Source organism: Candoia aspera, chromosome 6, assembly GCF_035149785.1.
Source record: "Candoia aspera isolate rCanAsp1 chromosome 6, rCanAsp1.hap2, whole genome shotgun sequence".
NCBI lineage: Eukaryota > Metazoa > Chordata > Lepidosauria > Squamata > Boidae > Candoia > Candoia aspera.
The window spans coordinates 36,250,152-36,278,028 of NC_086158.1; the positions used below are offsets into that span (position 1 = coordinate 36,250,152).

A 27,877-nucleotide genomic window follows, 5' to 3' on the forward strand; every position below is an offset into this window, starting at 1 on the left:
ACTAGCAAGGAACTATGGGAATGGTAGTCTTAGCTTTAGCAACAATGCCCACTGATTTAAATAGGATTTTAGGGAAATATATTTGTATAAAAGTGTGTAACAAGCCCATGATACTTATTTCCACGGAAATACATATGGAATTATATTTAAGTGTATTTAATCGCCTGTTCCACTAAACGCTTATTGGGGGACAGAAACGTGCTCTGTTTATTTAATCTCACCGTTGACCATTCAAGTGAGATGGGCTCCTCTTCACTTTTTCCTATCTCTATCTTTTTTTATCTCCAGATCGCTGCTCAGGGTCTCAGAAGACGCGCCGGAAGAGTTTATGCCCGATGTTCTCGTTTAGTTTTCAGCTCTCGCGAGAAAAACTGAAGCCGGAAACTCCACGTCGGTGAATTGAGCTGGGAGCGGACCTCAGCAAGTTGGGTGGCTTGAGTAGCCGAGGCGGGAGCCAGCGCCATGGTAAGCTGGGGCTGGTCGGGAGCCCCAAAGACGGGAGCTTTGGTGGAGGCTTCCTTATGAGTAGTAGGCCAAGGTGGGGAATGGTTATAGCTGGACTGAGCAAGGGTCGGGTCTGGAATACGTGTGGAAGAGACTTGGTTTGCTACCTCCTCCATTCGTACAAGAGCCTTGCGCTCAGTGTTGCTCTTCCGAACAGTTGCTTCCGTAGATTAATCAATAGAAGCTCGGCGTGTTTATGAGCCGTGCAATAAGCAGACATCTAACCGTTACGGGTTACGGCCCGAACGTACGGCGAGAGCTAAGCCGTATCTGCTGATTTCTTTGCAAAAGACAGATCTGCTTCCCGTGGAAAAGTGGCAACCCCTTTTAAGTTGCTTGGGAGAGGAGAAACGCTTGTTGATTCTGAAGCTTGGTTTAATTTATTTCTGCCAATTTGCCTTTGCATTAGATGCTGTTGAATCAAAAGTGATAGAGCCCCGCTTGGATTCATACGCCTTGAGATTTGTTGGTGCTCTTTGTTATGGTGAAAGCATACCCTGAACCTGGCAGAATTTCCACATATGCTTTGAGAGGGCTTAATGAGGGCATACCATCTGGGTCAATCTTTGGTCAGTTACCTTACCTGGGAGATAGCTCAACATCTGTTCCAGATGTTGCTGAGAAAAAGGCTTCGAGGCAAACTTTCTCTTATTTGTACATTATAATATGATGATGTGTGAACATTCAACAATGCTGCAGTTGCTGCTTTCATTCATGCCCTTTCCATCAGTGTAACTGTAGCTAACTCAACAACCATTAACGGCAGCAAAGAGAGTTTATCTGTATCTATGTGTTTCCATCTAATGGCCATCCATATTTTTCCAGCATAGATATGGTTGCCTTTATATAGACATACTAAACCAGGGCTAAAAGATATGCGCAGGTGCCCCATAGCTAATCCATTGATTAGGTCAGTGGTAAAGTTGCATGATTATTGAAATGATAGTCCTTTACTTGTTCAAAACTAACCCTGCATGTTTCAGAGTTTTAGAGATGCTGAAATGCATATTTGAACAGACAGAGGATCTTTATCACTGAGGAGAATAACACTGCTAGTTTTTTTTAAAGTGAAATATAGCCATGGCTTGATCCAGTACTATCATTAGTTCAACCTTTTCAGAATGTTCCTACTTTTGATTATTCTTAACAGAAGGACTGGGAATAAATCTGAACTTAAAGCATGTAACCTATATGCCTTGCCAGTGACCTTTGCTTTCTCTTAATGGTTGTGGATATATTAAAGTGTTATCATACTTTTAAAAAATTATATTGAGGCTTTTGCTTCTAGTGTGGTTTGACAGTTCTGTCAGGTTAGAAGCCTCTTGTTCTGTCTGTACAATTCTCTCCCTGCCCATTTCTAGGAGTTGCCCAAAACTATTTTTTTATGGCAGTAATTGTTTTGCATTGACATAATTCTTACTTTCATTAATCTAGATGGATAGTGTGATCTTTTTATGTAAAAAATGAATGTTTCTATAGCGTCAGTGACAATATGTGTTTGCTTGCTTTGTTTTATGGTCTGGGATTCACAAAATTCATGGGCCACTTCAAAGATCATCTGTAAGAGAAACCAAACTGGCACATAAAAATATGGTTTATCTTACATAAATATAACGGAGCTTTTATCTTCATTTTTTTCTTACAGTACACACAGTTACTGTTTGTGTTTGAAATAGCCTAATAATTTTTCCTCTGTTTAGCCTCTCCGACTTGATATAAAGCGGAAACTAACAGCTCGATCTGACCGAGTGAAGAGTGTGGACTTGCATCCCACAGAACCATGGATGTTGGCTAGCCTTTACAATGGCAGTGTTTGTGTTTGGAACCATGAAACACAAGTAAGCTTGATATGAAACTTAGTTGGTAAACCCTTGTGAAAGGATAATTGGTGTTATTATGGAGGTAGATTTGTGCACAAATAATATTTTCCTTATGTATGCTTTTTTAAAATTCATTTGATGCAATACAAATATTTTTTAATTAACTCTCATATCCTCCCACCGAAGGTTGCATATATGGTACTTTTGGGAGGCATCCGGGGAATTTTGAACTATTCATTATTTCTTTTCCCAAAAATACTAGGTTTATGTAGCTTTAGAACAAAATTATTATAAATTTATAGTTATAACCTAGGGTGCTATAATTAACATGACAATTGAAAGCTATCCTTTTGAAAGATCTATTTGCACGAAAAAAATTAAAACTATATTTTATTTTCAGACCCTAGTGAAGACTTTTGAAGTATGTGACTTACCTGTCAGAGCAGCTAAATTTGTGGCAAGAAAGAACTGGGTTGTTACAGGAGCTGTAAGTTTTTCATTTGTGTCATATATATTTATGAAAGCAATAATTTAAGTATTATTTCTGGAATCTCCTATAGTTTACTTAATTTACAGATCCTGAAGTTCAAATTTATCTGTGATAATTTGTTATGTCTAGTTATGGCTTTATATCCACAGATCTTTTTTAAAATATTGTATTGCTAAATTAATAATTATTAACAAAATATATGCACAATTCTAATATGGAAATTTAGGATTCATGGACAGTTTACCTACACTACTGGATTTTCCCCCAACTAACGGTTGACCAGTTTTGTTTTAATATCTGGATGAGATAGGTTGCTTTGAGAATCCAAATGCTAGTGATATCTTCAGTTTCCTAGAGTGAAGCTGTTTTAAATGTATTTTGGTTATAAAATGTAGTTCAGTATTTTTATTATTTCTATTGTGTTAATATCCCCAAAAAGGAAAAAATAGAAGAGAAGGCAAACAACAAAATTATACTGTACTACAATATAATAAGTAATTTGGTTCAGTATTTAAGCACATCATTAAACCTTGAGAGGAGTCACAGAGTAGTGTTAATTAAAGTTTCCATGATATTGATAGAGAACCAGTTTGTAAACAGAAAACAATATAATCAGGAATCGTATAATCGAGTATTCATTGTATGCATAGAAAAGTACATAGACCTATCTCCAGCCTCTAAAGTCATCACAATATTCCTTATACTTTCATTCATAACTGTTTTAAACAGTCAAGGAGATATCATATATTGTTGTCTTACTCACTGTTAGATGATTTTTTTATCCCAGCCTATTGAAAACTGGTTTTGGTAGCAGGCCTGGGGTTGATGTTTTATTATTTGTCTAGGATCCCTGTTTTGTTTTGTTTGATTTATCTGTTTATAAGATTATTTTAGACTGGTCTGTCTGATATGATATTTTTATGTTTTTTCTAGTTTTGGATACTGCCCAGAATCTGTTGGATTTGGGCAGCTAACAAATTCAAATGAATAAAATTATTTTTTCAGCATTCCAGTAGGCATCTTTTTTATACATTATATTAGCATATTGCCACACACATCTGTGGGATTTCATGATGTTCTTTTTGCTCTTACAAATATCTTCCACATCATCTCTCCTTACATCCTAATTTCATTCACGCTGTGGGGGCATTAATTTTATTTTATTTTTCAATAAATCATTTACTTTTGCTAACTGAATTTCTTTATTACGGTCTTTGGCCAGCCTCTACAGTAAAAGAAAATAGTTTAACAATTTGTTGTCAGGAAAAAGAAAAACGATAAAACAATGAAACTCTCCTTTCCTTCAGTTTCCATTTTCTCCCAAATTCCACTCTTGATACAACTGCACTATGGTATATTCCACACTGAGAATGTTTCATCATCATTGAGAATGTTGTATTCTGCACTAATTTTTCAGTCTTTCATCATAATAGTTGATTCAGTGATGCTTTTACTTTATTCCTTTGCCTTGTGTTTGTATGAATAAACTTATGTTTAATTAACTTCTCTGTAAATAAGGGGTTTCATTGAGATATCTTTTTCCCCCACAGGATGATATGCAAATTAAAGTTTTCAACTATAATACTTTGGAAAGGGTACATATGTTTGAGGCACACTCAGATTATATCCGCTGCATTGCTGTGCATCCTACACAGCCTTTTATTCTAACTAGCAGTGGTAAGTTTATCAGTTCTTTCTTGGCAGCTTTCTTTCCATTTAGTAAGAAAAAAAATTCTCTGTCTGAAGGTTGAATCACATGTTGGTAATTGAATAACTTGATGCAATTCTATCAAAACTACAGAATGCCAGTATTTATAGTTGGGTCCTGATGTGTTGTCTGGTTTTCCTCCCTTTGTCAAGTAAATTTTCTAAACTTCAAGACTGTTCAGGCAAAATGTTTAAAAAAACAAAACAAATATAGACTGCTTAGTTCCTAAGTTAAATTTTTCACTGTAGTAAAAAATGTGCAGTTTTGGTGAAGCAGGTAACAGTAGTGACAGAAAATCTTGCAATGATTTACGTTCTTTCTCTCTCATAGATGACATGCTTATTAAACTATGGGACTGGGATAAAAAATGGTCCTGTTCTCAAGTGTTTGAAGGACATACTCATTATGTAATGCAGATTGTTATAAATCCAAAGGACAATAACCAGTTCGCTAGTACCTCTCTGGACAGAACAATCAAGGTATAATGCATTACTACTTGGAAGTAGTAACTACTATTACTACTATTACTTGGAAAGTCAGAATTATTAATTTGAAATAAAATACACTCATTCTTTATAAGTGCTTAACTACTCCAGCAGCAGAACTGACAATTGCCAGATTTGAAACATTTATTCATACCAATATTCATGCTGCCTGATATGACAAAAACCTAGTTAAACTAATATACTGTATATTGCTTATGATATTTGGCACTGAAATTACAGTAGTTGTTCTATCAAAAATAGCAAGGCCCTTTGTGTTACTTTTAAGTATGTTTAGTATATTGATAGTTTTCTTTGGAATGCAGTTTCTGCTTTAATCAGTGATTGCTTGGGAGTTCAAGGCACGGATTGTAGAGATTCAATATTATAGCAAAGACAGACTTCTCATGATGCAGAAATGTTTGACCTTAAGAAAAAGTTTTTCTTATGTCTATGCCTTTTCTTGAATAACCTTGAAATTCTTTCAGCAAGTTCATGAATTATTCAATGAGTTTTTCTACATTTATTTAGAAATCTGAAGAAACTTAAAATGTAAGATTTTAAATTTTTAGACTGATCTATTTTTTCCTTTCATTTAATTTTAGTCACAAGAATTTGAGCAGAATATTGTAAGTTTAATTTGGCTGAAGGTTTCAGATTCACATTATGTCTGTATCAACTTTATTAAGTGTTGGTGATACATGTACTATGCCTCTTTTTTTAAAAAAAATTAATTCATTACTTTTGCAAGGTGTGGCAGCTTGGCTCTTCTTCACCCAACTTTACTTTAGAAGGGCATGAGAAAGGTGTAAATAGTATTGATTATTACAGTGGAGGTGATAAGCCTTACCTAATTTCAGGAGCAGATGATCGCCTTGTTAAGATCTGGGATTACCAGGTATGAGATGTCCTATTATTCCTAAACCTATGGGGGATAATATGAATAGGTGAACATGCTGGGTTTTAACTAAAAACTGGATTTATGGTTATTTTTTGTTCTGTTGAAGATTATTGTTGGAGAATGCTAAACATGCTTCTGTAAAGTGTCATTCCTTTGTATTATAATTATGTAAGTGTCATGGAGAGTTGGGCCACATACAAATTTAATAAATTATTATGAGTGTTGTTATTATCAGTGCAACTAAATCTTTATCAATCACTTTCATTTTTTTTCCTCCTAGAATAAAACTTGTGTGCAGATTCTGGAGGGACATGCACAGAATGTTTCTTGTGTCAGTTTTCACCCTGAACTTCCTATTATCATCACTGGTTCTGAAGATGGTAATCTAGCTATACATCTATGAAACTAATTTAACACCTTCTTTAGAGTGTTAGATCACTCACCCCGCTCCCATTATAACAGTGAAAACTGAAATACCTACAGCAGCCATATTGTATACATGTTTTGCTTTAAGGTGCTATAAATTATTCAAATCCACATTTAATTGGAATATTTCTGGTTTGGTTTGTGAAGGAAGCACAGTAATAAATCATGGTTTAGGTTTATTTATGGTGTCTATTTTGAATTACCTTTTCAATACTTTTTTCTAGATACTATTTTAAACAATTTTTTTTTTATTCACATAGGCCTACATTGATTATAAACAATAGATTTCAGTTTTTTCTCTTAACATTTGACTTATGACTACATGTTAAATTCAAGAGGGATAGAAAAGACCAATTCCTGTACATATTGGTTCCGTGAAGAGCTTTTTTTGTAGTTTTCCATAAAATATTTTCAAGAAAGGCCAAACGTTGAATAACTGCATGAATCAATAAATGAGTGTTTTTTCCTTTACCACCAGAGACTATTTTAGATTGTGATTATTTAACAGTAATCATTCCTTTTGAAATGAAATGGATACTTGGGAAGTACAATTGCTTATCAAATACTTCTGAGAGATTTTTTTTCACATTTAAATATTTTATTGGCAAAGTATAACAACTGGAAGATATGAAGTACAACCAAAAATAAAACATTGCTAATATAACTAGAATATACAAAATAGTAATTAAATGAGTAACATTTGAAGAAACTAAATATATATGCATAAAGTATTAATATAGCGCTAGCTCAATTTTAACATATTGTTAAATCTAGACATGTAGACCATCTATTGCTCCATCTTCTCAGTTTAATACAATATATTATTTCACTACCATAATAACTGTGTATTATATTTAGAATATTCTGTTATTTAGGTGCCTTAGAATAATGAATATAGATTAGAGGAAAAAATAGATATTCTGTCAATATTAATCACAGTTTTAAGAGATCTTTTTCCTGCATAAATTTAATATAACTGCAGACTGATTTATTAAAATAGTTTCTTTCGGTTTCTTCCCATGCTTGTTTAGGCGTGGTTGTGGATATATTGCATCTGAAGTAAGCCTGAGTCGTTTTAATAATTATGTATTTTGTTTTATTATCTATTCTTTATAATTGTATCTATTCATATAAAATATGAAAATATTTTATGGAAAACTACAAACGAATGCTGTTCATGGTACCAGTATGTACAGGAATTGGTATTTTCTCTTCTATCCTTCTTGCAGTTAACATTTCAGAAAGCATAGATTTTGTTGTTGTTGTTGAAAGGATCTAAATAATATTGTACCCAATAGCTATATCAAGCATAGATCGAATGATTTTTTCCTCTTGCTCCCTCTTCTTATTCCCTCCCATTGTTTTGTTTTTTTACACAGGAACTGTTCGGATCTGGCATTCGAGCACTTATCGCCTGGAAAGTACTTTGAATTATGGCATGGAACGAGTGTGGTGTGTGGCAAGCCTAAGAGGATCAAATAATGTGGCCCTTGGATACGACGAGGGTAGCATCATTGTCAAAGTATGTTTGTCTTAGAAAACCTATACTTGTAGCTATCCATCAGCTGAATGATTGCATTTTTTTTTTGAGTTGCTGGACTTTTTTTAATGGAATTTGGTCTTCTGAAATATGCATTACGATACTGAACTCTTGCAGCTTTTTGTGCTGTTATTTTGTTCTACTACCTTTTTTTTATTTTACAAAATTTTATTCATTAAAAACTTCTACAAAAAAATTCTACAAGACATATATACAAGAAGAGTTTTCAACAAAACAAAATAACGAAAAAATCAACATACATTTCTACACACCTTGCTATAATGTACTATGTTGGTGATACATCTTACGGTTTTAACCTTTCTTTCTCAAAAGGAAAAAAAGGTGTATCAACATATACAAAATCATATAAGTAAAAAGTTTCCGAATAAACTAGCTAAAGATATATATTAAAACCCCTAATGTAACTCCCGATAATTTTGAACTCTTATTTTACTGTTTATTTCTAAATATTCACTTCTTTACATTAAGAAACCCAATATCATTACTTCATTTTCAACAACTGAATACAGGTAATCTAGAATTGGTTGCCACGTTTCCTTAAATTTCATAATATTATCTTTCGTTAGACATGTTAATTTTGCCATTTGTGCTAATTTGATAAGTTTTATTATCCATTCTTCCATTGTTGGAATAGTTTCCCTTTTCCAATACTGTGCATATACTAATCTGGCTGCTGTGATCATGTAAAGCATCAAATTACTATATTTTTCTTGTTGATCGCCATCAAAGAGACCTAATAAAAAAAATTCTGGTTTTTTTTCCAATCTTTTTCTTAAAAATTTTCTGAAACATTTCATGAATCTGTGCCCAAAATTTTTTAGCTTTGCTACAGGTCCACCACATATGATAGAACGTTCCTTCCATTTGCTGACATTTCCAACATATATTTGAGGTGTTATTGTACATTTTTGCTAATTTTTGTGGTGTCAAGTACCACCTAAACATCATCTCAAAAATTTTCCTTTAAATTATAACATAATGAAAACTTTAAATCTTTAGTCCACATTTTTTCCCATTTTTCTAATGGAATGACATAACCAATATTTCTTGCCCAATTAATCATGCATGTTTTAACTTGTTCATTTTCTTGATTTGTTTGTAACAAGTTTTTATACGTTTGTGATAATAACGATCATTATTTAAATATAATTGTTTTTCAAATTCTGATCTTTCTTTCTTTCTTTCTTCCTTTAATAAATTTATTCACTGCTCATCTCTCCCCAATGGGGGGATTCTGGGTGGCTTACAATAAAACAAGATTAAAACATAAAACCATTACAATTAAAAATACAATAAAAATATAAGTATAATAAAATCTACATGGCGAAGAGATCTTAATCAGACCTTCAGTGTAATGCTTTTTTAATTCCTTTCTTATCTACCACATCTTCCCCACTGTCTCTTATTCTAGTAATTATTTTTTTCTCTCTCTCTCTTCTTAATTTGTAAGCCAACCATCTACTTGGTCTATTAGCAAATTCAAAATTTCTTTGTTTTACATAATATAATTTTGTTTCCATATCTTTTATTGTCATAAGCTCAAGTTGTTGTAACAATTTGATTTGATATATTAAATTTTCGTCTGATGAATTTTCTTGTAATTCTCTTTCCTTTATTTTGATTTGATTCATTATTAATTGAACATTTTGTTGATATTGTTTCTTTATTTTATAGTCCAAAGATATAAAATGTCCCCTCATTACTGCCTTACTAGCATCCCAAACTGTTCTAATGTCCACTTCATTGTTCAAATTTATATCAAAACATTCTTTTAATTCTTTAATTTACATTCCCCTCTTACTCCCTCTTTTTTTAAGATACTCTCATTCAATCTCCATTTTGTACATTTAGAGATCCTCTTGAGTATAACTTTCACTGGGTTATGGTCTGAAATGTTTTTGGTAAAATTTCAGCTTTTATTATTTTATTTGCTAAATTTTTAGATACCCAAACCATATCGATTCTTGAAAAGGATTTGAATCTATCAGAAAAAAAAGTATAGTATTCCATTAAACTGTTTTTGTGTCTCCATGCGTCTATCAAAGCTAAATTTTCCATTAATTCAAAAAAAAATTGGTAATTTTCCAATTTGTTTATCTGATTTTCTGTCTAATGCCGGTATCGTAACCCCATTCCAGACACCCATTAATATCCAACTGGTATAAGAATATTTTAATAATTCTTCCATTATATTCTCATAAAAAACCTTTGTATCTTTATGGGGTGCATATACTCCCACTACAATTATTTTCATATCTTGAAATTCAATTTCGATTCCTAAAAATCTCCCTTGATCATCAGAAAATAGTAAATGTGGTTTTAAGTAAGATTTAACCTATAATACTATACCATTATTTTCTTTTCATTTGCTGTTACAAATTCACTTCCCAATTTTCTATTAACTAGATACTTTACATCCTTTTTTTTAATATGTGTTTCTTGGAGGCAAATAATATCGTTTTTAAAGATTTTAAGATGGTGAAATATTTTTTTCCTTTTTGGGGGACTATTTGCCCCATTAATATTCCAAGTTATATAACTAATACCCATCACACCAGTAATTCTTCGTATTCTTTAGAAGTTGTGGCTGGCTCTTCTCTGCTTGTTTCTCTGATATTTGTCTTAATATGATCTAAATCCTTTCTGTATCTTTCTAGAAATTCTTTAACCTTATGCACTGAGTTCAACTTAAACCTCCTTTCCTGAAAGGTAAAGCTTACCCCCTCTAATCTCTCCCAGCGAAATGGTATGTTGTTTCTTTTCAACATCTCCGTTAAACCTACATATTCCTTCCTTTTTCTCAAAATTCTTATTGGTATTTCTTTGAGCACAATAATATCCTTTCCTTTAATTCTAATTCTATTGTCAAAGTGTGCATGTAGTATCTCTTTAGTTTTTCTCCTTGAAAATTCAATCAATATGTCTAGGTTTATTATGTGTCTGTGCATATTTTGAATTTATACAAAACATCTTCTCAATCTCCTTCCATCTTATCTTCTTCCCAATTTAGTAAATTTGCTAGTGTTCGGACTATTATTATTCTCATCTTCCTTTCCTTCTGGTATACCCCTAAACCTCAGACTGAATTCCTTATCTCTTAGTTCTAAAAGAGCTATTCTGTCTAATTCTTTTTCTTTCTCTACTTCCAATTCTTCTACTCTTTCAATCACCTTTTTTATTTCCCCATCTATTTCCTCATTTATTTTATCTAAATTTTGTTTCAGTCATTTCTCAAAATCTTCAAAACGTTTTTCCAACATTATATTTACATTTTGCAAGATTGTTTGTGAAGTCTTTCCAGAAAACTCTTCAAACATTGCTCGAAGTCTGTCATTTTCTCCTATTCCCGATTCTCTTCTATTTTGCCTCCTGGTATTCATTGTTATAGTGTTCATATAATATACACAGTATATTAAAGGTTATATCCACCACGTTATAAGAAGAAACTTGCTATACAACTTTTATCCATCAAGTCCACTATATGGCGACAGATAGTATAGTTGCAAGAAAATGGCTACTATATATTAATAATTAACTTGCACTCTGTTCCTGTAGTCCTTATTTTCTCCTTTTAATCTCTCCACAGTTCATCTACCCATTTCGAAATAAAGCGACTCACCAGGCTTTCCTGAGTCTCCACAGCTATATTTAGTCTCTTCTTCTTTCTTCTATTCAGTTGTAAAATAGTCAAGGAGGTGGGGTGGTCGAGGGTATTGTCTTTTAACAAGATGTTCAATTGCAGCTTCTGCTTACCAAAAAGAAGGTGCTTCCCAGCTGAATCTCTGCTTCACAAAGAAACAACGTCTGCCATTATTCTTGCTTGTTAGCTGCCCGGAGAACACTTTCGCTTTCACACTCACAGCTCCTTTCGCCAGGAGTTGCTTTCGATCTGGAAAAATCCTTCCAGCTCGTATCAAGCCGCAATGAGAACTCTGTCTGCGGAGCTTCAGTAGAGTTCAACCCGACGCCATTGCTCCCACACCAGAAATCCCAATGATTGCATATTTTTCATAAGTGAGAAACAAAAACGTATTGAGCATTTTGCATTGGAGATTCTTTGGGCTTGTTGTAAATGTCACAGATGTAAGCATAGTGGTTCATTGGATGTATAGGATGTTTTATTCTATTTTCATTTTGATGTTCTCCTTATCAGCTTGGTCGAGAAGAGCCAGCCATGTCAATGGATGCAAATGGAAAGATTATTTGGGCCAAGCATTCTGAAATTCAGCAAGCTAATCTCAAAGCAATGGGAGATACAGAAATCAAAGATGGGGAGAGGCTGCCTCTTGCTGTGAAAGATATGGGCAGCTGTGAAATATATCCTCAAACTATTCAGCATAATCCGAATGGGCGGTAAGGTTCATTTTTCAGAAGATAAGTGTTTCAGTAAAGAGGCTTGTCTTAAATTATATGTAGAGCCAAAGCATTCTAGAAATATACTGTATGAAGCTCTTATTTTGAATTAGAGCATCACTGCCAAGCCCAGTTTTGTTGACATTGACAGGCAATAGTTTTATGTGTTTCAGGTATGTTTTTTCACAGTGCTATTTGAGTGTACCCAGGACTTTGTGCTTACAAAGCATGTGCTGTGCCACTGAGATGTTTTACATACTTTTATTTATAATACTTTTTTTGAATCTTGCAGGCAAACTGTTTTTTATATACCTATTTACTAATGCTTTTGTTTTGTTGTTTCTGTCTTTCAGGTTTGTAGTAGTATGTGGGGATGGCGAATACATCATTTACACTGCTATGGCCCTGAGAAACAAGAGCTTTGGCTCTGCTCAGGAGTTTGTCTGGGCACATGATTCTTCTGAGTAAGTAGAGTCACCCTAGTAATATTTTTGTATATTATCCTATGTGGCACGTGAAAAAGCTAAGTTATAAGATATGTTGCATTTCTGAGAGAGCTACTCATCTTTCTTGGTAAGTATGAAACTTACCTGAGAAATTTTAAAAAATAAATTTTATTATTCAAACATTTTAATAATGGCTGGATATTCTGATTTTGTGAAGGCATGCATGGCTGGTAGGTTACATGTAATCCAAGTCTCACTTATTTTTCTTGAGCCTTGGAAAACATGAATAACTTAAAGAAGTGCTTTAGCAAACTCTAGGCATTCTCTGTACCTACTGTTGCCTGCTTCTTACTATGTGCATTAACCTGTTGAAGTTTGCTGTTATATTGAATTATTTTATGTGCAGGTATGCAATCAGAGAAAGCAACAGCAGTGTCAAGATATTTAAAAACTTCAAAGAGAAGAAGTCCTTTAAACCTGACTTTGGAGCTGAAGGCAAGTTATGCACTTAATGCTTAGTATTCTTCTTAGTCAGATGGAGCATTTTCTAGTAAAATACTAATTTCTGTTTCTTTCTGATGCAGGTATCTATGGTGGTTTCTTATTGGGTGTCCGATCTGTCAATGGTTTGGCATTTTATGACTGGGAAAATACAGAACTGATACGCAGAATTGAAATACAGCCCAAACATGTGAGTGAGTTTTATTTAAGCTGAATCTCAATGATTATAGAAGAATCTCTTGGTTTTTAGAACACTGGTGAAAACCTAGTTATTTCACGAAGCCATGGGGGCTGGGTTGTTATGCCTATCCCTGCATGTGATTAATTTATTTTACTCTAATGAATGTAATTCTTGATTTTTATACGCAATTATAATGTGTGGCTTGCTTTAAACTTTTATATTTACTGATCAGTTTTTAATCCCAAATTACATATTTGGGGAGCTGTGTGCCATTCAGAGTTGATTGTTTGAAATGACTTATAAACCTTGTAAATAAACAAATAAATGAAGCTTAAATTTTACAAAGCCAAGCTGATACTAATTTTAATTCTTTTGAAGAAAAATAAAAATGTTTGCAATACGCATTAGTGCAATAAGCTTAATATACTTCCTTTTCACAACCCATGACTTTGTTTTGATTTAGATTTTCTGGTCTGATTCTGGTGAACTTGTCTGCATAGCTACAGAAGAATCATTCTTCATTCTGAAATACCTCTCTGAAAAAGTTGCAGCTGCACAAGATACGCATGAGGGAGTCACTGAAGATGGCATTGAAGATGCCTTTGAGGTACCTGCACAGTGGGATATGATCCCTTGTCAATAAATATTAATAAATAAAGAATAAACCTGTAGCCGACTGTATTTGTATAGATGTATTTTCCTGACAAATGAGTGAATGGTGAATCAATTATAAAACTTGTGCATTTTTGCTTCATAATATTGTATGAAACTATATGAATAGTGAATGTTCATATTTCGCTTATTACTTTTCTAGCAGAATATAATTTAATTTGGCAGATTTGTATTTTGAGAGCTCTTCATTTTCAAAGCTCACGAAATAACCTATTCATTTGCCAATATGGCCAAACTTCTGTTTAGTGAAATTTTGCTGAATCTATTGGAATAGTACAAAATATAAAATCTTTACTCTTCCACTAGGTCCTTGGTGAAATTCAAGAGATTGTGAAAACAGGACTTTGGGTGGGTGATTGTTTTATTTATACCAGTTCTGTGAACAGGCTGAACTACTATGTTGGAGGAGAAATTGTCACTATTGCACACTTGGACCGGTAAGTTCATAAGATATAATTCTTGTTGATGTAAAATCATTGTGTTCAGAGTGGAGTGAAGTCTTGAAGGTGGGAGGACTCCAGAATCTTAACTCTGTATTGTTCATTCAACATAATGCATAAAGCTCAATGTTTTATATTCTCAGCTTTTTTCCTCAGTAAGTACATTTTAAGGCAAGAGAAGAATTCTAGAGATCTATGGTTATAGCAAAGTTGCTTTTAAGCGGTTGCTTCTGAGAAACTTTCCCACTATTATCCGTGCCTTAGCATATTTATTATGTTTTGATAGTACCTCATTGTTCTTGGTGTGTGAGCAAAACCTTGCTTCATAGCAGACTAAATTGTATCTAATCATAATTAGAACAAGCTTGCTGAAGTTATTTACCTATTTACACTAGGTAAATAACTATTCCTGATCTTTCTGATTTCTCAGACTCAGCTATTCAAAATCTTACTTTACATCTGTGTTAAATTAACATACTTTTCTCTGCCTTTTTTCTTTTCTCAAAGAACAATGTATTTATTAGGGTATATCCCCAAAGACAACAGACTTTACCTTGGTGACAAAGAATTAAATATAGTGAGTTATTCCTTACTAGTCTCAGTGCTAGAATATCAGACTGCAGTGATGAGGAGAGACTTCAGCATGGCCGACAAAGTTCTCCCTACAATTCCAAAGGAACAAAGGACCAGAGTTGCACACTTCCTTGAGAAGCAGGTAAAAAAAGGTTGCCCTAGTCTTTCAAGTCTTAGTTGTGAATTACAACTAAGGATCTATTATATAGTGCACTTTTATATTGTGAACAACCAAAGGTGCTCTGTTGTTTAAAGTCAAGATGCTCCACTATTTTTTGCGTGGGCAGGGGGGAGAGGGAACAATTATGGGCTCAGAAGGTATAAGGTGTATTAATAAGGCAGCAATGTTATCAAAGGACAGGACATTTTCAGTCCCTTATTTGTAATTCGTGAATGTAAAATAGGTGCACTCAGGCTATTTTAGTGCGTGCTTTTTGAAAAGTGAAAAAATGCTGCTGCAAGATGGTTTATTGACACCATCTTGATATGCTTGAGGAGCCACAAAGTAAGAAGTCAGAAAGGGGGGGAAACAACATGCAGCCAGATGATTGCTCCTTCTTGATTTAACAGGCTAGCACTGCAACCGGCTGCATATTTAGCAAAATGTGATCTGTGTATCAGTTAACACTTAAATATTTGAAACTATGTAGCTATCAGAATGAAGCAGACTTCTATGGGATGCTAAGAAAATTGTGTCATTGACAAGTTGCTGTTTTAAAAATGTATGTAGGGTTTCAAACAGCAAGCACTTGCAGTATCAACAGACCCTGAACATCGCTTTGAGCTTGCTCTTCAGCTTGGCGAGCTGAAGATTGCATATCAACTTGCAGTGGAAGCAGAGGTATGCTGGCATCATTTTAAAAATATCATAGAAGTAGTGACCCATCCTCTGGAACACAGTTCTCCCAGGTATTAGATTGGCCCCAACTCCACTTGCTTTTCTGAAAGCAATTAAGAGTGTTATTTCAATGGGTCTCTGGTGTATAGGTCATTGTATTTGTTTCCTCTCTGAGAATATGAACGGTTATATGTAAATACATGTATGCGATATGCTTGTTCCTCAGAATCCAGGTAATTTACAGTACATTTTTGTGTTTTGTTTTTAATCCTATTACTGAGCTGCTCAGAGTTAATCATAACTGGAGCTGCATATAAGCCTAGTAAAAAAATAAATAAAATAATAATATAGATCAGCACAAAGGCAGGCTTGTGTGAAAGAAGCAAAGTTCTGGGTGCCTGGAAATAGAATGAATTCCAGGTATTTTTGTCAAGGTTGAATTTAAAAATAGGTCCTGTCCAAATTATTGATAAATCATGAAGGGTCTAAAGTAGTTACATCTTACTGAAGGAGTAGTAAGATTCATTCCTCTGAATCATTGAAGAAGGATTCTTATATCTATTGTCTGATTATTTTGAAAAGTTATGAAATATTAAGTTGATTCCTCCGAGATAAGAAATGGTCATGCATCAGCTAGCACAAAATCTTGATAAGTTCTTACTGAAAGTTTTTAGTTTAGTGATCATAATCTGAATGTTGAACTGTCTGGCAGCTATAAATTAAACATGTATTGCTCTTTGGAAAAGGCATATTCATAATATTGGTACAATAAACAGTTGCATAAGACTTTTTCCTTAAATTTGATATTTTTCTTCAAGTAATATGGAAGAGGGAAAGTGTAAAACAAATTAAAGATAAGCACTAGCAGAACCAAATAATGTTCAAAACCATTTAAACATGGTTGATGCTCAAAAGATGAAAATATTTTGTTTCTATAGTCTGAGCAGAAGTGGAAACAGCTAGCTGAACTTGCTATCAGTAAGTGCCAGTTTGGCCTTGCCCAAGAATGTCTGCATCATGCACAAGACTATGGTGGCCTGCTGCTTTTGGCCACAGCTTCAGGAAATACTAATATGGTGAACAAGCTAGCTGAAGCAGCAGAAAAAGATGGCAAGAACAATGTAGCATTTATGAGCTACTTTCTGCAAGGAGAGTAAGTATCAAACATTCTGTCATATTCAGTAGTGTTTTCCAAAGTATCGTCAGTAAATAAATACTGGCTTTTAGAAAATATACAAATAACCTTTCTCTTTGTCTAGAGCACTGCAACCACAATCTTGCCAGCACTCTAGGGCAGTGTTCCTCAACCTTGATAACTTTAAGATGCATGGACTTCAAGTCCAGGATTCCCCAGCCAGCATGTATTAATGTTACATGCTCCCAGTGTCAGGAGCCCATATTGAAACAATAATTAATAGGTTTATTTTGATGATAGATTTTTCAACGTGCTAGAAATATTTTAAACACACTTTTCCTACTTATGTCATATTACTAGTTTAAATGCATTTTTTAAAAAAAAAAATCCTGTCTCATTGTAGGCTTGACAGTTGTCTTGAGCTTTTTATTAAAACGATTACCAGAAGCATATTGAAACAATAATTAATAGGTTTATTTTGATGATAGATTTTTCAACGTGCTAGAAATATTTTAAACACACTTTTCCTACTTCTGTCATATTACTAGTTTAAATGCATTTAAAAAAAAAAAAATCCTGTCTCATTGTAGGCTTGACAGTTGTCTTGAGCTTTTGATTAAAACTGGACGATTACCAGAAGCAGCTTTCTTAGCACGAACATATTTGCCAAGTCAAGTTTCAAGGTAACTGAACTGCGAAATCTGTGTTACATTTTATCAACATTTTGTTCAAAACTGAGCTACTTGCAATGGTCATCTGTTTCACTGTCAGGGTTGTAAAACTATGGAGAGAAAATCTTTCTAAAGTGAATCAGAAAGCTGCTGAGTCCCTGGCTGATCCCACAGAGTATGAAAACTTGTTCCCTGGATTAAAAGAAGCATTTGTTGCTGAAGAGTTTATCAAAAAATCCCAAACTATATCGCGGCCAGCCAGTGAATATCCTCTAGTTACTGTAAGTTGATGCAAGTTGCAGCACTTTGAGAATTTAGCAATCTTGAGTGTCAAAGAATTTCTGCTCATGCTTATTATTTTTTTCTTGTTAGCCAAATGAAGAAAGAAATATCTTGGAAGAAGCCAAAGGTTTCGCACTGCAAAATGAAGTATCAGAGGTTAGTATTAATAAATTTGGGAATAGCATGCTTTTTAGAGAGCATTAAGGAAAGCAGGCTGGGCAAATTGGAAAAAAAAAGTGGCTTTTAGACTGAATATTTTTTGAAATTTTGCATGATTTCTAAATCCTTTCAGTTATGCAGTTCAGACTTATCAAAGTGATCTCTCTCTTTACCTACTTAGTAGGGAAAAAAAGAAAAAAAAAGATTGTCAGGGAAAAAAAAATACATAAAAAACACATGATGAATGGTCCCACCCCTTTTTTTTGCTATGGCCCCCAGGACTGCAGCATTCAGCAGAAAAAAATGTCAATCCTTGGTACAAATAAATTCTTAATAGCATTTCAAAGCACACTTTCTTTTTATAAGTTTATATAAATGATTCTATATATTTCTATAAAATATAGAATACAGTGGGTTGAATCTGATAGGCAAGTAAGCTTTCTTCATTTATTTTCCTCAGAATTGTTTTAATTCTGAAATATCTCAGATATTCAAATCAACTAGGTATTCAAAAAGAAAAGAAATTTACAGTCCAATATTGGCTACTTAATGTGAAGATTTTAAAGGTTCTGGTATAGAAAGAATTGAAAGCTGCATACACCATAACAGCAAACGTAAAAAGTAAAAGATAGAGCAGGATATGAAAATCACTGGCATGCTCTCTGGAAAAACTCAGTTTTTAATAAATTTCTGAAGGCCATCAAAAGGATGCTAGCTTGATCTCTTGGAAAGTCTATTCCACAACATCAGTGCTATCACTGAAAAGCAGTATCTTCTAGCTACAGCTTGAAGGCTTTGTATATTTTTTTAAAAAATAAGTAGATTTTTTTTTAATCTGTTCAGTCGTGTCCAATTCTCAGAAACTGCCTGGACAAGTCCCTGCAGTTTTCTTGGTAAGGTTTTTCGGAAGTGGTTTTCCATTGTCTCCTTCCTAGGGCTGAGAGAAAATGACTGTCCCAAGGTCACCCAGCTGGCTTTGTGCCTAAGGTGGGACTAGAACTCATGGTCTCCCGGTTTCTAGCCCAATGCCTTAACCAGTACACCAAACTGGCTCTCAGGTAGCTGATATTGCACTATAAACGTACTGAAAAGTCCTTTTGCATAAATAGTTGATTTTAACAGGGGTTCAAATGAGAGTGAATATTCTGTTGGCAGAATGCTAGAAAGCATTTGGCCCAGGAGAGATCAGAAAAGTCACACACCAGGCATTTCTATAAAAATAATTTTATTTACAGAAAACAAACATATTTAAAGGCTGTTTGCTGAGAGGAGAGATTTCTCTCAGCTGCATATTCTCTGCAAGCCTACACAGAAGGGAAACTGAAACTAAAACAAGTTCAGGCAAGTTCCTCCCTTAGGCAATGCAACCATTAACACGTGAAAAGGGGACAATTAAATTCAACCTCTTCACCCGGCCAAAATGATTAGTTACCATAGTAACCTTAATCTGTAGTAGAAAACACTCCCCTTTTTATACTACAGAATAAGATACAAACCAATTTGCTTTGACAACTCTGTATGTCTTTCCACTCACATTATTTTAACATTATCTCCCCTTTGGTTAAACAGAAAGCTACCATCCTTCTTCCTGTGTATTTCCAAACCTAGGTTATTTGTTACAGTTCCAAGGCTTTTTAATGTGAAATGGCTTTTCATGCAGGCTTCAAAATCAAGCCTTTGTTTTTCTGTTGGTGTGAACAGCAGCAAATCATCAACATAAATGCACAGATACATACAGCCTTGTTTGTCTTTCTTCATATATACACATGGATCTGCTTTTCCTTTTTCAAAACCAAAATTCTGCAGTTTTTCATCTAATTTTTGGTTCCAGGATCTAGCAGCTTGTTTTAACCCATAGATTGACTTCTGCAGTTCACAGACTAGATTCTCCCCTTTTTCATAGTCAGGGGGTTGCTGCATGTATAATTTGTGGTCTAAATCTCCATAGAGAAATGCAGTTTGAATGTCATAGTGGTGAACTGACATTCCTTTGAGTGCAGCAATTTTTAACAGTAATCTAATTGATTCACCTTTAGTAACTGGTGCAAAAGTCTTGTCAAAGTCTAAATCTTTCCTTTGAGTGAACCCTTTTGCAACTAACCTTGCTTTATATTTTTGGATTTTGCCATCAGCATCCCTTTTCAGTTTGAAAACCCACCTGCAATCTAGACAGCGTTCATTGGGAGGTAGATTTACCAGTTTCCATGTTTTATTTTCTTTCAAGGATGCTAACTCCTGTTGCATGGCAGAATGCCAATTTTGTGCAATCTCAGGTGGTAAAGCATTCACTTGTTCTAAAGACTCAGGTTCTGTGAATATGTGAAATGTCTTTACTGTTTCAGCCTGAAAACGTGATGGAGGAACGCCTTTATTACTCCTCTGAGATCTGCGAGGTAATACAGGACTTAAATTTTGACTCCTATCGCTTTCCTGAGAAGCATCTGTCTCATCAGACAGATCTTCAGTTTGCTTTTCTGGTTTAATGTCCTCATCAGGCAAAAGATCACCATCAGCAAGTCCTTGCTGTTCTCTTGTGGTGGTCAGTTCAACTGGAGAGCTAGAGTTTAATCTCCCCCAGTTTTGTTCAGCAAAAGAAGTGCTTTTGCTAATTATTAATTTCTCTCCCATTATGAACCTGTAGCTCCTTTGGCTTTGTTCATAGCCAACAAAGATGGCTTTCTTTGTTGTGGGGCCTCCTTTCCTTCTCTGTTGTTTTGGAATATGAACCCAAGCAGTGCTACTAAACACTCTAAGATGGTTTACCTTTGGTTTCACACCATAAAACAAATGGAATGGAGTGTCCTGAATTACAGAGTTATACAATTTGTTTTGTACATAACAGACAGTAGATATTGCCTCTTCCCAATACTTAAAAGATAAATGTGAATCTTTAAGCATGCATTCCATTGCATTTCGCAAGGTTCTGCCCTTTCTTTCAGCAACACCATTTTGCTGAGGGGTGTAAGGGTTAGAATTTGTTCTATCCCCTTTTCAGCTAGGAACCTTTTGAATTTGTGAGAAAGGTACTCTCCTCCTCTATCACATTGGAGTGCAGATACAGGCCTAGGGACTTTTCTATTTGCCCATGTCACAAAACCTTTAAATTTCTCAAATGCCTCATCTTTATGTTTTAAGATGTAGATAAATGTGTATCTTGAGAAATCATCAATGATGGTCATAGCATACCTTGCTTGTCCAAGACTTGGAGCCAAAGGACCAATAATGTCAGAGTGTACAATTTCCAAAGGTCTAGTTGTAACTCTGTTATTGTGCTTACTCACAGGAGCTTTTAGTGTTTTGCATTCTTTGCAAACTACACAATCTAAGCATTTGTCACAGGGTTTTATCTTTAGGTCAGCACACAGCTGTGGCATTTGTGCTATATACTTGAAATTAGCATGACCAAATCTCCTGTGCATCAGGTGTACACATTGGTCATGATATGGAGTGTTGCCAACTGCAGCCTTGCAGCTTGGCTTCCTTGCATTTTGCACAATGTACAAGGAGTCTTTTAATATACCAGTAGCACACAATTTTCCATTTTTACGTATCTCACAACCATTTTTCTTAAATGTTATGACATACCCTGTTGCAGCCAATTGTGCCACAGATAAAAGGTTTGATTGTAAATTTGGCACATACAACACACCTTTTACAGTTTCTCCCAAGCGGATAAATACAAGTCACCTTGTCCCATAATTTTGGTCACAGACCCATCAGCCAAAGATACACTTCGTCTTTCAGTTTTAGACAGTGACACAAAAGAGCGTTTACAATTACATAAATGACAATTGGCCCCAGAATCTAACACCCATACATCAGAATTACCCTTCTCAGCAACCTGTGCAATTTGGGTTGTCTGAAGAGCCTTCTTCTGTGTTGCCCTTGTGTTCTTCTTCTCTGTCTTTCTACTCTTGGGTCTCAAGGCACAGTCTTTCTGCAAATGTCCAGCTGAACCACAGGTGAAGCATCGCTGGCTGGCTAGCGCTATGGCCTCAGCTTCCTTTCCCTTCTTTTCCCTTGTTTTCTGGTATTGCAGCTTTCCAGAAGAGATGGGGGGAATCTTTCCTCTCTCTTCTCCCATTCAGCGAGTAAGCGCTGTGTAACATACGATGGGGTGAGGTCTGCTTCAGGCATAACCTCCAGGGTACAAATCAGCGTGTCCCACGTTTCATTCAGTGAGGACAGGAAGATATAGGATTTTGTGAGAGGTGTAAATTCCATTCCTCTCTCCTGCAACTCAACAAACAGCTGCTGAATATAATGCAGGTGCTCAGGAAGGCTATCTCCTTCTGCAAGGTAGGCTTTGTACAGCTTTTTTGTCAGGGTAACTTTACTCCCTGCTGTTGCCTTTGCATACAAGTCTCTCAAAGCGTCCCAAAGTTGCTTTGCAGACTGCATACCTCGCACATGGACTAGCTGATTGTCCTCAACTCCCAGGATAATGGTGGCTCTAGCCCACTCATCCTGTCTAAGCCATTCAGCACTGGAATTTTGGGGGGTTTGCTCACCAATTGGCAGCCAAAGATTCTCTCTGTGAAGATGCATCTCCATCTTCAGGGCCCAATTCAAATAGTTGGTCTCTGATAGGCGCTCCAGAGGCATCGCTGAGGGCTGGGAGGTAGCCATGGCTTCTTCCTTCTTTTGCAAGTCACCTCAGCTGGCTTCTTTGTCCTGTAGACCGGCAGTTGCTGGAAAATCTCCAGGCGGCTCCAAAGAAAATCTTCACAGGTCTTTGCTACCTGCCTTTAAATTGTGCATGAGGTGTGGAGCTGATCTCTCTATTCTCTCTGGGTTTTACTGGGCTTACTAGGTTTACTGGGCTGCTTACTGGGCCCATAACCTGTTGGCAGAATGCTAGAAAGCATTTGGCCCAGGAGAGATCAGAAAAGTCACACACTAGGCATTTCTATAAAAATAATTTTATTTACAGAAAACAAACATATTTAAAGGCTGTTTGCTGAGAGGAGAGATTTCTCTCAGCTGCATATTCTCTGCAAGCCTACACAGAAGGGAAACTGAAACTAAAACAAGTTCCTCCCTTAGGCAATGCAACCATTAACACGTGAAAAGGGGACAATTAAATTCAACCTCTTCACCCGGCCAAAATGATTGGTTACCATAGTAACCTTAATCTGTAGTAGAAAACATATTAACATATTCATCCTCAGTATAAGTTTGTAATAAGGCTGTGCAGCATTTGGATTCAAAAGAAAGGGCACTCCAAGGGTATATAGGTCACCAGCAGGGTCATCCAAGGTGTGAAGGTCATTCCAGCTGCTCAGAGAAAGCAAGCAGGTATCTATATCAGAAAGCAACAATATAGGAAGATTGTAGATGTGGATAATCACTTTAGTAACAATGGCAGAGGCACTTGGTAAAGTAGCAGCGAAACCCTTGGAAAACATAGTCAAATGTCCCTTGTATGTACCTGGAGGCAACAGAATTGTGCGGGCTATGGTCTTCCTATAACATTTTATGGAATCAAAAGTTGGAATTTGAAGAAGTAGGATAGAAAGAATATTGATGCTTTTGAACTTTGGTGTTGGAGAAGATTCCTGAGAATACCATGGATAGCCATGAAAACAAACGAACGGATCTTCAATATAGTTCTCACTTGAGGCACAAATGGCCAAGCTCAAATGAGCATATTTTGGACATACCTAATCTCTTGTGAAGTCTGTAATGTTGGGAGAGGTAGAAAGAAAGAGAAAGAGAGCAGCTAGTAACAAGGTGCATAGACTCAATTACAGTAGTGATGGATGCACCATTGGAAGATCAGAAGAACCAGGACTGGGACAGATCATCCGGGAGTAGGTCTATCTATGTGGTTGCTAAGAGTCAACACCAACTTGAAGGCATATAATCACTCCAAACATGAGAGACATTTGGATGAAATTAAATTGCAAATTAATGAAAATGTTCAAATTGAGTTTCCTTGCTCTGAATCCAAGTGAAAATGTTAGAAGTTTTCAGAAGTTTTGAAGTTTTGTTTTGTAACTCTCAAGTATAGGAAGTAACCTTTGGTTAGAAGAAGCTCCAGTTACAGTATATAATTGGATGTAAATTACTTTCCTCCTGTTTTACATGGAAGTGAGATGTTCATTTTAACGTACCCATCACAACAAAGCTCTAGCATACTGTAGTAAAACTTCAATTTAATGTACATTTCAGGTGGAAAAGTTGTCTGTTAAATCTGAATGTTCATTAAATCAGAATTTCTGGTAATAGTTTATTCTATTTATTAAATTGTGTATTTGGCAGCTAATTCCTGTAAAACAATAAAGGAATATACAAAGCCAATACAGTACAATAAAATAGTCCCAGATGATAGCTTACCCCAGGAGCTGAATTTTCACTAGCTTCTGGGGGAGGTGGTCAGTGTACGTGCTAACTTGACCTCAAGGGGAAGGCTATTCCATTGAGTCTGCAATTGAATAATGTGGCCTACAATCCTTGCCCATTGATGTCTTAGAAATGTGGGACCACTAACAAAATTTTACCAGGGAGCACATAATGCACCTGCTGATTCCATATGAAGAAGGCAGTCCTGAAAGTACTTAAGATCCAAGTCATATAGGCTATAGAAAATCAACACTTTGAATTGCCCACAGAAAGCTACTGATAGATAATGCAGGATTCATAGCACAGGCATTGTGTGGCATATCTAAAGCAGTTCTCATCTTCCAAAGAGCAGGCTGTTGCATTTTGCACCAACTGCAGTTTTCAAATGGTTGTCAAACCTAACCCAGGTAGAACTTATGTACTAGTTTGCTAAATGGGAATATGGTGTGAATCGTTGACAAAGCCTCTTGTTGCAGATTAGGGCCATAATTGGCATATTTGCAGACTGTCAGCACTAGACCATTCAAGCATTCACACAGTGACAGTCAGGAGACCAGGATCCCTTAACTGTTTAATGAAGCAAAATGGCTAGGACAGAGGTAAAGCTGCGAATGGAGAATTCCCACTAAAACATACATTTAAAACTACATTCCCTTGATTGCCTTCCTTTCCCATGAAAGTACATCACCCCACTTCCCATCCAGGTGGTGTTACTGGTGTATCTCTACTGACTGGCCTTGATGCAAACCATCATAAATCTGTAGCCATAATAATGCAATTCATACTCCAACCCAACACCCCCTCCCATCTGGCGACAGAGAGTCTATCCCATTGATAAGGAAGTGATGGAAGATGCTCCGATAAGGGTTCCGTGAACCCTTTGATTGGAGGAATCTGACACAGACAGTGGAGAAAGGGCCTCCTAGCCATCGCCTCCACCTGCCCTCCAGCAGCAGCCAAGAGTCCATGAGGACCCACAATCATGGGCTTTCTCTTTCAGTAGTTCCATTTCCTCAACTACAGCCTGTTTTGACCCAAGAAGCTTGTAAATGCAAAATCAGTATTTTTACATCTTTGACTGAACCCAGGATGCAGATGTAAAACCATTTATCTCAAAGTGGCAAATGTCACCTCAACCCCGTTAGTTTTGTTTAGATATTAAAGAGCCAATGAGAAGTGGAAGGAGAGAAATAAGCCCTGGAGATTCCCACTGGGCCAACTTCTTGCCCTGCCTCAACTAGACCATCCACTTAGGAAAGAACAGAACTGCTGTGACAGTGCCTCTGATCCTCACATGTGGTCCAGAAGGATACCATGGCACAAACCTCCCAATCCAGGTCACAACAGTGGTCATCTACAAGAGCAATCGATGCTGTTTCCATCCCATGTGGGTTGAAAAGCATCTAGATAAGTGTAGTTGCCTAATTATGCAATTGATGTAAATTGGCTGAATAACGTAACATTGATTATATCATGACACATATAGTTCAGACTACTTCAGAAATAACATGGTGATGTTCAAAGTAAAATTTTATCTGGTGCTTCTAAAGTCCACTGAATAGATGGTCCAGTTCAGTTTGTTAGGAGAACAGATCCATGGTACAGAGACGCCCAAGTGATGGAAAAGATGTGTCAGTAAAATAATTAAATGGTATACATTATTTCTTCATTATATAGGGTTTTTTCTCTCTCTCTCTCTTATCATAAGGAGCCAGACAATGAATTAGTCCCATCTCCTAAGCCTGTAATAGCACCTCCAGTTGCTGAGAAGGACCCAGTTGAGATCAAAGATGAAAAGGTAAACTTATGTGTACCATACAAGAAAGAAAGGAATTAGCAGTTGAGAAGTTCTAATCCTACTACACGTCTGTAATTTCTTGTTTCAAGTTACTATTTGATAGTGTCAAAATGAAAGCTGTTTTGTAAGCTATGCGGAGCCAAGTAATCATATAAGTTAATTGCAAGCTGGTGAACTTTTTTATGTAAATTGTCCCTCTATTTAGGATGCTAATAATCAGGAGCTTTTTACCTTACTAAGATACTAATTAACTGTCTTAAAAGATCAGTAGGGGATTAAGATAAACAATATTTTTAAATGACAGGCTAACTTCATTGTGCTGAATGTAAACTCTTCCATGCAACTACAATGATTGACTTATCCTAACATTAGATTTTCTTTACATTTTGAATACTATCTTTCTCATTAACACTTTTAATCAGCTTTGGGTATGAAACTCACTAAGAAAGTATGTATTATTGTTAGTGTGTTCTTACCATAATATATTTAGTTTTATTTTCCAGTTTGTTCCTTAGAAATAAACTGTATTTGAATATGGTTGTTCATATCAAATAAAATCAACAGGTTAATGAAGTTCAGCATTGATCTAGCATAGCAAAACGCTTAAATAATTGTAGTTCATATTATTTTGACTAAAATGGCTTTACTATATTAAAGCTGATCTTATAATTTTCAAATTATGTATTTCCAAAGCTAAAACCAGGGATTAACTTTTGTATCCCTAATATGGTAACTTTTTTTTTGCAAGCTGTTTGCTTATTATCAACTGTTCTGTTAGTTTATACTATTGCACTGTTTAATTTAATTCTGATACTGATTTTATGGTATGTAATCCCAATCTCATCCATTTACTTATATAACCATATAACTAATTGTGTCTGTTGCATGAGGATTGTCTACTTACTCTAACAACAAATTAACACTTAAATATTTCCTGTTCATTGTACAGCTGACAGAGTGGTATTAGCTGCCAGTGTATATTAGTATCAGGATGGATTATAATCCTGGATCTATCATCCATTGTTTATGAAAATGGAAAGAAGCATCGGAGCCATATACAATTCATGTCTCTTCCTCACAAGATAGCTCTATGCAAAGAATTTGGCTTGACTTAAATTTGAATTTAGATCCAAATAAGACCAATGGCCATGTAAGATAATAGTAGAAGAATAGTGTCACTAAACAATGAATACTTAGGAGCATTACAACTTGCAAGATGGACTACTTTTCTGATAATAAGATGACATTAGAGGTTTTTTGTCTTGTTCTAGGCATTACTGGACCTGGATGTAGACCTGGATAACTTGGATCTGGAAGATATTGATACTACCGATATTTTTCTGGATGAAGAAATGTCTGACTGAACTTTGTAAAAGATGCACATTCTTACACCTAGTTTTCCCTATGCTTGGCAGTGTTCTTGTTGAAAAGTGGCCCTTTTTTATATTTAACATGGAAAAATAAACAGGAACAGTGTTTTACAGTACAGATATAGAATTATCCATTGTAATGTAGGCTCCCTTAGATACAATAGCAACTACATATCACATGATTTAAAAATCCTCCAATAAATGTCTTTCAGATCCCCTCA

General features: G+C 35.4%; 1 protein-coding gene across 1 annotated transcript; it reads left to right on the plus strand.

Annotated features, from left to right (window-relative positions):
* The first annotated feature begins 366 nt into the window (after window positions 1-366).
* On the plus strand, window positions 367-27,877 carry COPB2 (COPI coat complex subunit beta 2). The gene is made up of 22 exons (XM_063306718.1): window positions 367-465; window positions 2,205-2,342; window positions 2,725-2,811; window positions 4,365-4,491; window positions 4,853-5,001; window positions 5,756-5,902; window positions 6,186-6,285; window positions 7,711-7,853; window positions 12,046-12,245; window positions 12,599-12,709; window positions 13,098-13,186; window positions 13,276-13,382; window positions 13,837-13,980; window positions 14,352-14,482; window positions 14,993-15,200; window positions 15,789-15,899; window positions 16,835-17,049; window positions 17,622-17,714; window positions 17,803-17,983; window positions 18,075-18,140; window positions 26,197-26,286; window positions 27,558-27,877. Exons 1-22 carry the CDS (start codon window positions 463-465, stop codon window positions 27,648-27,650), a joined length of 2,733 nt encoding a protein of 910 aa, XP_063162788.1. The 5' UTR covers window positions 367-462; the 3' UTR covers window positions 27,651-27,877.